This window comes from Meleagris gallopavo, chromosome 20 (genome assembly GCF_905368555.1).
Source record: "Meleagris gallopavo chromosome 20, MGAL_WU_HG_1.1, whole genome shotgun sequence".
NCBI classification, from domain to species: Eukaryota; Metazoa; Chordata; class Aves; order Galliformes; family Phasianidae; genus Meleagris; species Meleagris gallopavo.
In genome coordinates, this window is record NC_139423.1 from 4,124,207 (window position 1) to 4,136,675 (window position 12,469).

A 12,469-nucleotide genomic window follows, 5' to 3' on the forward strand; every position below is an offset into this window, starting at 1 on the left:
CGGGCACGGCGCGGCGGAAGGCGACCGGGCGGAGCGCCAATGGGAGCGCGGCGGGGGCGGGGCTTCGGCGGCGGCGGCGGCAAGGGGGTGAAATTTCTCGAAGGTGCGGCGGGGCCGGGGAGCGGGACGTGGGTCGGGAGCGGCGGGTCCTTAAAGCCGCCATGAATCACAAGAGCAAGAAACGGATCCGCGAGGCGAAACGCAGCGCCCGGCCCGAACTGAAGGACTCGTTGGATTGGACCCGTCACAACTACTGCGAGACCTTCCCGCTCAGCCCTGCTGCGTGCAAGGTGCGGCACCGAGCGGGGTGTGAGGGGAAGCGGGGGGCGGCGGAGGGCTCTGAGGGGAAGCGGGGGTGTGGGATTAGGGTCAGGGGTGTGAGAGGGGCTGTGGGGAACGGGGGAGGCGTGAGGGAAGCGGGGCGGCCCGGAGGGGACGGAAGGGCTGAGGGGAATTTGGGGGCTGGGGAGGCTGAGGTGAACGGGGGAGCTGAGGGGAGCGGGGTGAGGCTGAGGGATGGAGGGGTGTGGGGGAGGGGCTGTACAGAGCGAGGCTGGGTGGCAGCTGGGTGGACTGGGGTGTCCTGCCGTGCTGGGGATGGTGCCAAACGCTGCCCGAGCCGGGCGGTGAGAGCGCTGAGAGCCGGGCGCCAGAATTAGGGCTGCACCCTCAGGGAGCTTAAAATAACACGCAGGCGGTCTGATAGCCTCGTGGTGTATGGAGCAGAGCCCGAGCGTGGGGAGCCTCCGTGCTGGTTCAGAGCACGGCTCTGGGATGTTTGTCCTAATAGCTGCTCTGTGTTCCTCCCTTGCATTCACAGGATAACGTGGAGCGGGCGGATGCACTGCAGCTCACCGTGGAGGAGTTTGTGGAGCGTTATGAAAAGCCGTACAAACCCGTGGTGCTGCTGAACGCCCAGGTGGGCTGGTCTGCGCAGGAGAAGTGGACTCTGGAGCGGCTGAAACGCAAGTACAGGAACCAGAAGTTCAAATGCGGGGAGGACAATGATGGTTATTCTGTGAAGATGAAGATGAAATACTACATTGAGTACATGGAGACCACGCGTGATGACAGCCCGCTGTACATATTTGACAGCAGTTATGGAGAGCATCCCAAGCGCAGGAAACTCCTGGAGGACTACAAAGTACCCAAGTTCTTCACTGATGATCTGTTTCAGTATGCGGGGGAGAAACGAAGGCCGCCTTACAGGTATGGAAAAATGACAACTGAGGTTACTTCCCATGCCTCTGGTTATTAAATAAAATTGCTTTGTATAAAGCAAAGTGGCAGCTTCGTGTTTGCTGTTCTGAAGTGCTTAAAAGCCTCTAATGCACAAGAAGGGAAGAACAGATTTGTGAATCAGGATTTCTCATTCTGTCACCAATCTATTTACCAGTTTGTTTCTTAATTTTTCTTCCATTTTAAATAAGTGCCAAGTGCTTGAAAGTTACGAAGATGAATTTCTTGCTGTGTGAAGTGCCTTCTGGCCTTCAGATTCAAAATGCCTCAAGATTTGTTCTCGTTTTTTTTCTGGCTTACGTACAGTACAGGGCTTCATTTAATTATGGGTCAGTCCTTGTAAGGTAAAGATCTTAAACTAGATGACTATGAAGAGTGGAGGTTACTTCTTAGCTCCCCTTCAGATGATGATGGCACTGCGTAATATTTTTGCATCTATATAATCTTCAAACTTTTTTTTCCTATCTGATTAGAAGTTGAAGGAAATTGCATTTGATTACTGAAATGAAATGCACCAACCTTATATATTGACTCCTAGGTACAAAGTAATTTCTATTTGCGTTAATATAATGCTTTCTAGTGTTTTGAGAATTAGATGTAATTAAAGTCTTTACAGCCACATGATAATTGCTAGAGAATGACTTGCTCTCTGAGTGACACGAGGTTCTGTTGTGGGTTGGTTTTTTTAATGAAATAGGGCAAATATTGAACGAAGTACTAACAAATAATAGCTCAGTTGTGTTTTTCAGGCTTTTTTTTCCAAAGTTGTAGCAGAAGCTATTTATCATTGACTTCTAAGAGCATACAATGCTGTGATCAAATGTGAAAGCACCTTATGTCACGTAGTCCCTGTAAGTCTCCAGCAGTAACTGAGGCACACTGACAGAACTTTCTCAAAGTTACAAGTGATCTAGGTAATCTAGCTGTGACTCACACTGATATTTCTCTCCCCTGCACCCTCCACACCCACAGGCGTGAGCTGAACTCCTTGCTTGTGATCATAGCATTCTTGCACTTTGTTCTGGAAAAAGTGGGTTTGTTTGAGGCTGTTCTCGTGGTGTGAAAGGACACAGCTACAGCCCTCACCTCCTGGAGTTTTTATCTCTAAACATGGATGGAGAGTATTCAGCAGTTTAATAGCTTAGTGAAAATTCAACCAGGAGCTGTACTTCCTCATCGTAAGAGGAAGATGTGCACGTCTTCTTATTCATGGCTGCTTAACAAAGTAGGAAGCCATTCACAAATCCAGTCATTGCTGCTAGTATGCAGTGGTTGGGAACCAGCTTAATTCACACCTGCGTTGGAAAGGGGAGATGGAGAGTTTTGTGACTTGAGATACTCTGACCCCTGGAGCTCCTCTCCTTGGTACCACATGCCTGTCAGCCACAGGGGGGTCTGGATGGAAGAAGGCTCACCTTCATGCTGCTTTAGTTTCTTCCATCTAAACAGATATTGTCTTTTCCTTTTGCTTTGTGGCAATAAGCCTCCTGATTTAGTCTGTTTTAGCTGGTGTAATAGTGTTCTTGTGCTGTTATGTTTAAACATCTGTGGCAGCTGAACTTCTCCATCAGAGGAAGTGAGCTTTACAAATTGGGAATGAGAATATACACACCAAATGTTGAACAGAGAGTAATCCCCAGCTAGTTAAATATTGGAATAAAAAGCCTGTTGTAAATGAACAGAAGGCATAGAAGTAAGCCAGGGTTGCATAACTTCATTCTGTTCCTTACTTGTATTGCCTTTTGTTAGTTCCCCATTGTTCTGTGCTTCTGGGTTCCGTTTATGAGTAGCAAGTTTTAGAAATGGAGAAGATTGGGAGAATCCTCCAGCTTGGTAAGAGCCCTGGTGCAGAGCATTGTGCCTCTATCACATTCATAAACATAGCTGCAAAAAAGGGAGTGCTTCTGCCTTGAGGTCACTATATTCATGAAAAGAACTGTTTCTATTTCATAGCTGTGTTTTGTTTTTAAAAGCTGTCTTCACTGCCTTGGCTCGCAGTCCTTCCTGTCACAGTTTGTGTTGGTTTTTAGGTTAAACCCACATCACATCATTTGAAGATAAATGGAGAAAGGACTCAAGGTGACTCCCTTGGTTTCTAACCGTATGCCAAATTAACAGCTATAACTATCAATCTGTGCGTGAAGAAAAGAGAAAGCAGCTACTTGCTTGCTCTGTGACTGAAGGGTTGTGCTTTTTTTCCTGCCACGCAGATGGTTTGTGATGGGCCCACCTCGTTCTGGAACAGGAATTCACATCGACCCCTTGGGAACCAGCGCGTGGAACGCCTTGGTGCAGGGACACAAGCGTTGGTGCCTCTTCCCCACCAGCACTCCCAGAGAGCTGATCAAAGTGACACGGGAGGAGGGAGGTAACCAGCAGGATGAGGCCATCACGTGGTTCAATGTCATATACCCGAGGACGCAGCTTCCCACCTGGCCTCCTGAATTCAAACCCCTGGAAATCTTGCAGAAGCCAGGAGAGACTGTTTTTGTACCAGGTATGTAGAAATGGCTCCTGAAAGCAGATGTGGCAGAGAGAAGTGGGTTTTTAACTTCTCTGAGAAAGAAAGAATGTTTCAGATTTCTTGCAGCTCGTTTCTTACAAAGGAAACTACTCTGGGCTGTTTTAGAAGAGCTGTGTATTGTGAGGCTTTCTTTGCACTGCTCAGTTACTTTTGACGTACAAATGGCCTGTAGTGCAGGATTGCATGTGGTATGGGTGGCAAAACAAGTCAGACTTGCGTTGCACATTCATAGGACTGTGATCCTGAGCTCTATTAAATTAATAGGAAAACATTGAGATGTAAAAAATAAATAAATAAAGCTGAGCATTTGAGTGTTAGTAACTCTCAGACCCAAAAGTGTTGGAGTTTATATACACCACAGCACGTTCTCCACTGGATTTTGTAGCTTAGGTAGTCTGACTGCACGTGGATTTTTCTTGGCTGGGGGAAGAGAACTACTTAAAGTCACTGATGCATTCCACCCACTTTTCTGTGGTTGTGCTTAATCTCAAAATCAAAAGCTAAAGAAAGATGAGAATGGCATCCTTATGTCAGAAAATGGTTGTGCAAGGTGTGCCTGCTATAACTGGGAGTTGAGGTGGCCAGTGGGTAGGATAGCGTGGGTGAGTTCAGTGCCTGCAGTCTGACCTCTGAATCTTGCATCACAGCATGTAGCTTCCATTCACATTGCCTGTCTGTGTTGCACAGCTGATTTCATGTGTGAGGAGTGTGCCTTGTGATTGCCTTGGCACTTAGTAGTGACTTCTCAGTCCCCTCTGTTAGGATTTTGTAGCTGTCGATTTCCATTAAACTGTTTCCTTATTCTTTTTTGGAGGTTATAAGTGGGTAAGAACATGACTGTCTATTCTTAGTCTGTGCAGGGAAACAATTTGCATCTATTTTTAAATGAAAGGCTGGTCTATAATCACAAGAACCTTGCTAATTCAGCGTGGAAAGCGTGCTCCAGCTTGACAGAGGGTCTCTGTGCAGCCTGGGTTACAATGGCTCATGCCATTAGATAGGCTGTCAGTAGGCAGCGTGTTGCTGTCAGCTCAGATCTTCAGTCACTGCGTGTGAGGTGAATAATTTGGCCAGAGCATTGTGCAGCCTTCTGTAATGAGAACCTGCAGAGGAGTGGAATGAATTCTGAAATAAGGCTGAGGAAAGAAGATCTGGTGGGAGGCTCACCTGGATTCGGGAGGCCTGGTCTGGTTTCTGCCTCTGCTATGGGACAAAGATGCATGGCAGTCGTTGGATGTGCAGCAGTGCTCACGGTGCTGTGTTTGCAGGTGGTTGGTGGCACGTAGTTCTCAACCTGGACACAACGATTGCCATCACACAGAACTTTGCCAGCTGTACCAACTTCCCCGTGGTGTGGCACAAGACAGTGAGAGGGAGACCCAAATTATCGCGGAAGTGGTACAGGTGAGAGTTTAATCACTTTCTTTTCATGTTACCTGTAGAAAACAATGAAACAAAACCATGGAAGACTGATACTGAAATTTGAACTGTGTTTAGGATCTTAAAGCAGGAGCATCCTGACTTGGCAGCACTGGCTGATTCGGTTGACCTACAGGAATCTACTGGTATTGCTTCTGATAGCTCTAGTGATTCTTCCAGCTCCTCGAGCTCCAGCTCCTCCGACTCTGATTCAGAGGTAACATATTTTTTGGGGTCTATTTTAATCTAAAATATAAATCTGTCACTCATTTTACCAAGCCATGGTTGTTTATAATGGTGGCAAGTTGGATGGTTTTCAAATGGGGAGGAGGAACGAGGTCCAGAGTAGGGACAGGCACAGCATGGGACTTCTCTAAGTGCCTGATGTGGGGTAAGTGCTTCAGAAAGTGCTGCCTGCCCTTACATAAAAAACCCCAAAACCTGGATCCTTTTAGGAGCCAAAATGAATGCATCAGTTGTCTCACCACAAACATACTGCAGTCTGTGACCAGTCTTAAAAAAATACCTCTTTGTGGGTTTTAATCACTTAATTGAAAATGGATGTGATTGTCCAGAATTGCCGAGGTAGCTCTTGTGCTGAACTCATGAGCACAGTTTTCTGGGTTTCTCTGAGCTCTGTTTTCATCTCTCCGTGCTTCAGTGTGACTCTGGCTCTGAGACAGAGGGGATGATGCATCGGAGGAAGAAGAGGAGGACGTGCAGCATGATGGGTAACGGTGATACAACTTCCCAGGACGACTGCGTGAGCAAAGAGCGCAGCTCCTCCAGGTGACCTGATGGCAACTGCTGTGTGTTAGAACAAGGGGAGGACAATACAGGGCAGAGCAGGGGCAGATCCTCAGGATAGAGGGATGGAGAGCATTGCTCCACACAGAACGTGAAGCAGTCGGCCAGTGCTTTTAATTACTCTAAACTGAAAACTAAGATTCATAGTTTTTTTTTTAAAGTGCTTTATTAAATACTTTTATTACTATCCTATTTTTAATAGAGAATATATTTATATATATTTTTTAATGGGAGAGGTAGAAAACTGTGCTCTTTAGAGAGCACACAGGAAAAGTGAACAGTTTGAGATGAGGAGCAATCGGGCCAGGCTCAGATTTGGATGCCTTGTCCAAACAAAATCTTCAAGCAGTTCAATGTTTTCTCTTATTATTGTCTGGATTACTTCAGTCTGGCCCACTGCTTTGTCTGTTAAAGCCAACATTCAGCCAAAACGCAAGATGTCTGTGTTTACTTATTTAAAAAAATAATAATACAAACTTCTCATTGGTTAACTCAGCAGAACCAAGAACGTCAGTTGTATGGGATAAAATTAATATGGAAGTTCTGTGGAGTTGCTAAGTTATATACAGAGTCACTGGGAGCTGATGCTGCAGGGGTGAACAAACAGGTTTTTGCTAAATGAAGATTCTTTCCTCAGAAAAAAAAAAGAGAAGAGGCCTGCCAAATTTTTTAAGCAAATTCCCTATGGTTTGGTAAACCAACACTGCTGTATTTGCTGCGTAGTTCCTTTGCTGAGCTGTTGGATGCTCCAGGCTGGGTGTGGTGACGTAGTGTGTGATCTGCTGAAGAAGGTGTGCAAGTCATTTACCTGAGGAAGTCCAGATATCTATTCTATATCCAGTGTTGTGCTGGAGCTCGTTAGGATGCTGCCTGAAGACCTGCTTGCTGCCATTCAGCTGCTGCGATGCACTGCTCTGTTGGCAGTTGGTTCAGGTGCTGTCAAATACCCTTTCAGCAGCCAGCTGTGTTGTCAGGCAGGCAATGAGCAGCAGGATACAACAAACCATAATGCAGACCCTGTTAAAAAAGTGGAAAAAATGCAGCCCCTGCGTGCACAGCTGAAAGTCCTGTGCTTTTTTCAGTTCTCTGCAATTCAAATTTGCAAAAAGCACCTTACCTAGAGCCAGCTAGCTTTGTCTGATGCACTGCTCTCCTTCCTGTGTGCTGGCTGCTCCTCTCTGTGAGGATGGGTGGGATTTTGGCTCCAGCACTGTGGTGGTTTAGTTGACAGAAACACTTTTAAACATAAAATCTTACCTGTGGGAAGTGCGAGCACACACTTAGCCTGCAGGCTGTGCTTTGTGTCCCAGGGTGAGGGGAAATGCTACAGCTGATGACGGGCAGTTGTACTTCTTTTGTTGACAGGATTAGGGAATCTTGTGGAGGCCGCAGTTACCCCTGAGAGATAACAGCACCCACCCAGAGGCAGCTGCCCATCGGAGCTCCATTAGCAGCCAGCCAGCTCTGTCCTACCCCCTTCTGCTCCTGCTCCTCACAATCCTTTTTGGTCACTTCTCTTCAATCCAAACATCAGTCTTCATTCTGTGCTGTTGAAGGTTGGCTCCTTACTAACTGAAAGGGAAATGCCCTGACTACATTCTCGTGCAATGCTTCGTCCCCTCTGCGCCCCGAGTGAGTGCACTAAAAACCCATCTATGGGTGTGGACATGCCAAGTATTTAATGGGTTGTGTAACTGGCGAGGAAGACAACGGTCAGTTTTTAAAGAACTTTTTAAAACCAGCAGGTAAACCTAGAAACCTGCCTTGCTTTGATACTGTCTTATGTTTACATGTTGTCCTGTACACTTGAGGAAAGGAACACCAGCCCTTTGGCCCAGCGGGATGGCGGCGGAGGTGGGATGGATGCTCCAAGCACTGAAGCCACTTCAGTGGAGTTGGCTGCCCACCTGAAGCATCTTTTGTGCTCTTAATCTACACACACACGTCTGAAGTGCATCCTATTAACCAGCCACGATCCATTTACCTTTGCTCTGTGCAGTGACAGAGATGCACTAGCACCTTGCCATTGGAATCTCGATGGAGCCAGAGAATCCTGGAGTTTCTTGCACAGCAAAAAACATGGGGGGAAAAGTCAGCATTTGCCAGTAATGACACTCCTTTAGGTGTAGGTGTGATGTTCAGCACTGGGCAACAACTGACAAAATCTGACTCTTACATAGCAACAACAGTTGCTGGGCTTTAAATACTGAGCAGTTTTGGGGCCGGTGTGGTTCACGTGTGAAAAAGGCTTTTCTTTGAGGCTATGGCTTCAGAAACGTATAGAACGTACAGTGCCAATTTTAAAGGAGTGGGAGGGGGGCATATGGTTGTTTGATGCTTTATACAAATGAAATGTGATGTTTTTAGTCTGTGTAGGTGCGTTTGTATCATGGCAGGTAAAGCTCTCATCCCCAAGGGATTTGTTGGATCTGCTGTTCCTTTCACAGGGGCTTGTGCTGGTAGTGTCAGCAAAGAGGTCTGTCTTGCTGGAGGCGTGCTGCGAGGAAGGGATTCTTCTTTTCTACCTGCACAGTGCAGCCAGGAGCTGGCTGTGTTGGGATGCTTCCTTGAGTGCTCTCCTAAGGCCCAGGAGGTGGTGTTACATCTCACATCAGCCATTCTTTGAGAGAGGGAGGTTGAAAGCAGAAGTGATGTGCATGTACTAATCCTGCATCGATGCCCAGAACTGGTAGCTGAATTAAAAAGCAGATTGGCAGCCTTAACTGTTGTACCTGCTGGGTTTGATGGTAGCCGGAATGTTGGATTTTATTTATTTTAACCCTGTCTCTTTCCTGTTTAAACACTCTTTCCCTTCTTGGAGACTGGGCTGGGTCCTGTTGTGCAAGGGAACCCGAACTGCATTTGGCAGGAACTCAGCTTCTGAAATTCCAGTTCCAGTCAGTTCATGTAGGAGCAGTGTGTTGGTGAGGAGGGAGAGAAGGTTTGTTGGTGTGCTCCTTAGCTGTCCAGACCCCTGAATTTCTTCTAGTAACAGACATAAGTGCACATGGACATGCCTGCTCTGTAGGGCACTGCAGATTATTCCAGATTACTTCACTTTGAAGCAAACTTCCCAAACTAGTAGCATTTCTGCCCAGGGTTGCCTTTTATTTCCTGCCCAATTGAACAGCCAGGAGTCTGCACAACCCATGTAGTTCCTCAGAGAGAGCAGGCTGCAGCTGCTGCCTTTGGAAGAATGGAGAGACAGGAGGTGCTGTGTTTGAGGAGGCTGCCTGCCCTCCTCGGTGCTGCACAGTCGCTTTGTATGGAAGGTGTTGCACACTCCAGCTTCCTGTTGTGTTTGGCCTGCAAAGATCAGCTTTGCCATCTTAAAGTCCTACACGTGCAGGATGGACCAAGTGCTGCTCCACCAGAAGCACAGCAGGGAAGATCCAAAGTGCAGAGGATTCTATTCCTTCGTGCCTGTGAACTCTTCATGGGGTGAAATGAAGCAGTTTCTGCTCAAAGGCTGTGTTTGTTGAAGGTCCCTTACAGAAAGGCAGTGTTTGGAATGAACCACGAACTGCCAGCTCTGCGTGATGGGAAGCAAAGCCGTGTGTGCATCGGCTGCCTGGGAACTGGGACTGCTGGGATCTTTGGTTCTTCCTCTTACAGGCTCTTGCCTCAACTGAGTTGGTGAGCTTCTGTCTTTGTTAAGAAGGGGCAATACCTACCTCACAGGGGTGTTGTGAGGCTGAAATGTGATTACTGTGTAAGATGCTCTGACTTCCATCTCCTATGAGTTTTCCAGCAATACTGAGCAAACTGAGGCTTCCTAACCAGGCGTTAGCTCTTCCTAGCAGAAAACATTTGGGATGTTATGCAGTGCTTTTGGCCACGTGATTTTTCTCTGGTGCTCCTTCCAGAATTGCTGTGTGGTGCATAAATTGAGGCAGAATGAGGCTTTTTATCCGGCCAGAATTTAACATTTGGCATTTTGTCACTTGCTCTAAGCAGGAGGTTCTGCTGTTTTGCTAGATCAGGATTTAAAAATAATAATAAATGAAGTGGGTAAGTTAACTCTGATCAGGGCGTTGGCCTTACAGGAAGAAGGGGATGTTCCCCAGGCCCCTTCCATGCCACAGCATAACGTTAGAAGCTGCTCCTTGTGCCTGGATCCACGCGTGTGGGAGGCTGGCTGGGGAGCACCTCTGTGCTCTCACTTCTCCACACCTGTGCTCCTTGATGTTCTTCCTAACCCCATTGCTTCTGCCTACTGTAGAGCCATGGATGTAGCAGACCCAGCCAGCCCTCGTTTCTCCGAGCCCCACAGCAGCACTGCTCTGCTCAGCCCCGTGCTCAGCCTGTTCCATTGGGGCTGCTGGCAGCTGTGTGCTGGTTTGGGCCGGGCTTCTTGGTGTTGTGCCTGCCCTGCCGAAGGGAAGGGAGCCGTGAGCTCTGCTCCCCGGTGCAGGCTTGTTTGCTCTGAGGGTTCAAGAGTAAATTAATGCCCCTTCAGAACTGCGGCACACAGCTCAGCACCTGCTGCTGCACAGTGCTTGGGGGCAGGTGATGCTGAGGAGGTGCTGGCACACAAACTTCCCTCCCCTCTGCAGCTTGGGTGGGCTGGCTCTGCGTTGTCTTCTCAGTTACATGCTTGGAAGGAAGACAGCAACTTCTTTCATAATAAAACCAGAGCCTTTTCCTCCTCCAAATCCCCAGCCATTGTGGGGTGGAAAGCAAGACTGCTGACTGAATCAGCTGAGATGCCTGTGTGTGCTAATCTAATAGAAATAAACGTTGCAATAGGAAGGTTTTGGCATTCCTCTTGCAAAGGAGGGAAGGAAGAAGCAAACTGATCCGTTCAGCAATCTGCCTGAGCCCCCAGCCCTGCTGCTGCCATCAGCTGCTTTTATGGCCCCGTCCAGCAGAGCTGGGATACTCTTAACTGTCTCGTTTGGATGATTGTGGTTTTGCTTTTTTTTTTTTTTTTTTTTTTTTTTGGAAATAAAATCAATTATTTTGCATTCTTATGTTTCTTAGTCACTTTTTGAACTATTTTTAGTCACCTTCCGAAGATTCACACCTCTTCCATGCAGTACGGCGGGATGCCGTGGGGCTGCCCTGGGAGCTGTGCGCTGGACGAGGGCGTTGGGTCGCCGAGATGGGCTGCAACCAAAGGCTGCAGGTAAATAAGCAGAGCTGACAGAAACACGTCGCAGAATGAAACGCTTCCCCGGCCCTCCTGCGGAGCCGCCCCTCGTGCTCAGCCCGTCGCAGCGGATGGGCGATGCTGCCGTTATCGCCGCTCCCTCCTCAGTCCTCCTTTGTCGGCTGAGCTCTGCAGCTGCCCCGTCCTCTCCTCCCCCTCGGAGCGCTGCGTCAAAGCGGCCTTTGTGCCGGCACGGCCGTGCGGGGCTCCGACCGGCAGAGGGCAGCGCGGTCCCGGCTGTGCCTTAACGCAAAGCCCCACCGCCGCCTCCCTGCACGGCTACGGCTGTAGGAAACGCGGTGCTGGTAGAGGAAAGTGGATGTCGTGGTCGGTGGTGGTTCCAGCACGGCACCCATCCTGCCGCAACGCTTTTGCGCGGAGCTTTTTGCTCTGCTCTGCACCTATTGATGCTCCTTAGCACGGGGGCAGGGCTGCTGTTGGGTGCCTTTGCGTCACCTCCATCTGACGAGTCAAACGTGGAAGTTTGAGCTTAAGAACGCGGTTGGGAAGGAGCAGCTGCCCGCTGCGCAGCGCTGAGCTCCAGGGCTGCTCGGATGCTCAGAGCCCACAGAACACGGAGGGAAAGATCAGCATCGTGACGGGTCGTTACTAAGAATACAACGATTCGTACGCAAACAGCCGCTTGATAGGATTAGCGATAACGATAAATGGCAGTGAGGATCATGGATGGCTCCGCTTCCTTCCTCACCCCCCCGGGGATTTAATCCGTCTTTCTTTTGTTTTCAGCCGCTCAATACAAATATTCCGCTCCCACAGAACTCCCCGAAGCCTTTTTCCCGGAGGAAGCTCTGTGGGCTTCCCATGTCTGCTCCGGCTCTGTGCAGCGGGGAGAGCTCAGCGCTGCCTTTACCTGTGGCACGGCTTAAATCTTCTGATTCTGGGCGCTTTGTGGAGCGGTGGTTCATCCCCCCGAGGGACAGGAAGTCCTTGGTGGCAGGGCTGGGCGGCAGCCCCTGGCAGGGCTTGTGCTGGCTTCGAGCAGCCCAGTCTTTGGGCGCTGCTATTTGCAGTCCCTCGGTGCACCTCGCTGTGCTGTGGGGAGGCTCCTGTAACCCAGATACTCTCAGCACCCTGATGGCAGTGACAGCAGTTTGCGTCATCCATCGCTGTGTACTCAAACCAGGGATGTCACCCCAGTGCTGTGGGTATCACCTGGTTAGCAGGGTTATGGCTTGGTTATCCTATGTACCTCCTGCAGCTCTTGGGGCAGGTGGAGGAGTGATGCTCGGGGTTTGATGTGGATGTCACCTGGTGCCACTGTTAGCACCTGGCTATCCGGGTACCACCTGCAGCCCCGAGTATCACCT

The 12,469-nt window shown here is 48.9% G+C and overlaps 1 protein-coding gene across 2 annotated transcripts; it reads left to right on the forward strand.

Annotated features, from left to right (window-relative positions):
- The first annotated feature begins 38 nt into the window (after window positions 1-38).
- Window positions 39-11,825, forward strand: JMJD6 (jumonji domain containing 6, arginine demethylase and lysine hydroxylase). Of its 2 annotated transcripts, none has more exons than XM_085240179.1 (7): window positions 39-290; window positions 821-1,209; window positions 3,450-3,736; window positions 5,032-5,167; window positions 5,261-5,399; window positions 5,844-5,971; window positions 10,995-11,825. In XM_085240179.1, exons 1-7 carry the CDS (start codon window positions 162-164, stop codon window positions 11,119-11,121), a joined length of 1,335 nt encoding a protein of 444 aa, XP_085096305.1. In that variant the 5' UTR covers window positions 39-161; the 3' UTR covers window positions 11,122-11,825. The 2 variants fall into 2 exon arrangements, with proteins under 2 accessions (XP_085096305.1, XP_085096306.1); XM_085240180.1 differs by lacking the exon at window positions 10,995-11,825 and adding an exon at window positions 7,355-10,009 and having other exon boundaries at window positions 41-290.
- The last annotated feature ends 644 nt before the right edge of the window (window positions 11,826-12,469 follow it).

Coding starts and splice junctions, on each gene's coding strand:
- JMJD6 (XM_085240179.1), top strand. CDS start 162: ATGAATCACAAGAGCAAGAAACGGATCCGCGAGGCGAAACGCAGCGCC. Junction 1,210..3,449: donor AAACGAAGGCCGCCTTACAG/GTATGGAAAAAT, acceptor CCTGCCACGCAG/ATGGTTTGTGATGGGCCCAC. Junction 3,737..5,031: donor AGAGACTGTTTTTGTACCAG/GTATGTAGAAAT, acceptor CTGTGTTTGCAG/GTGGTTGGTGGCACGTAGTT.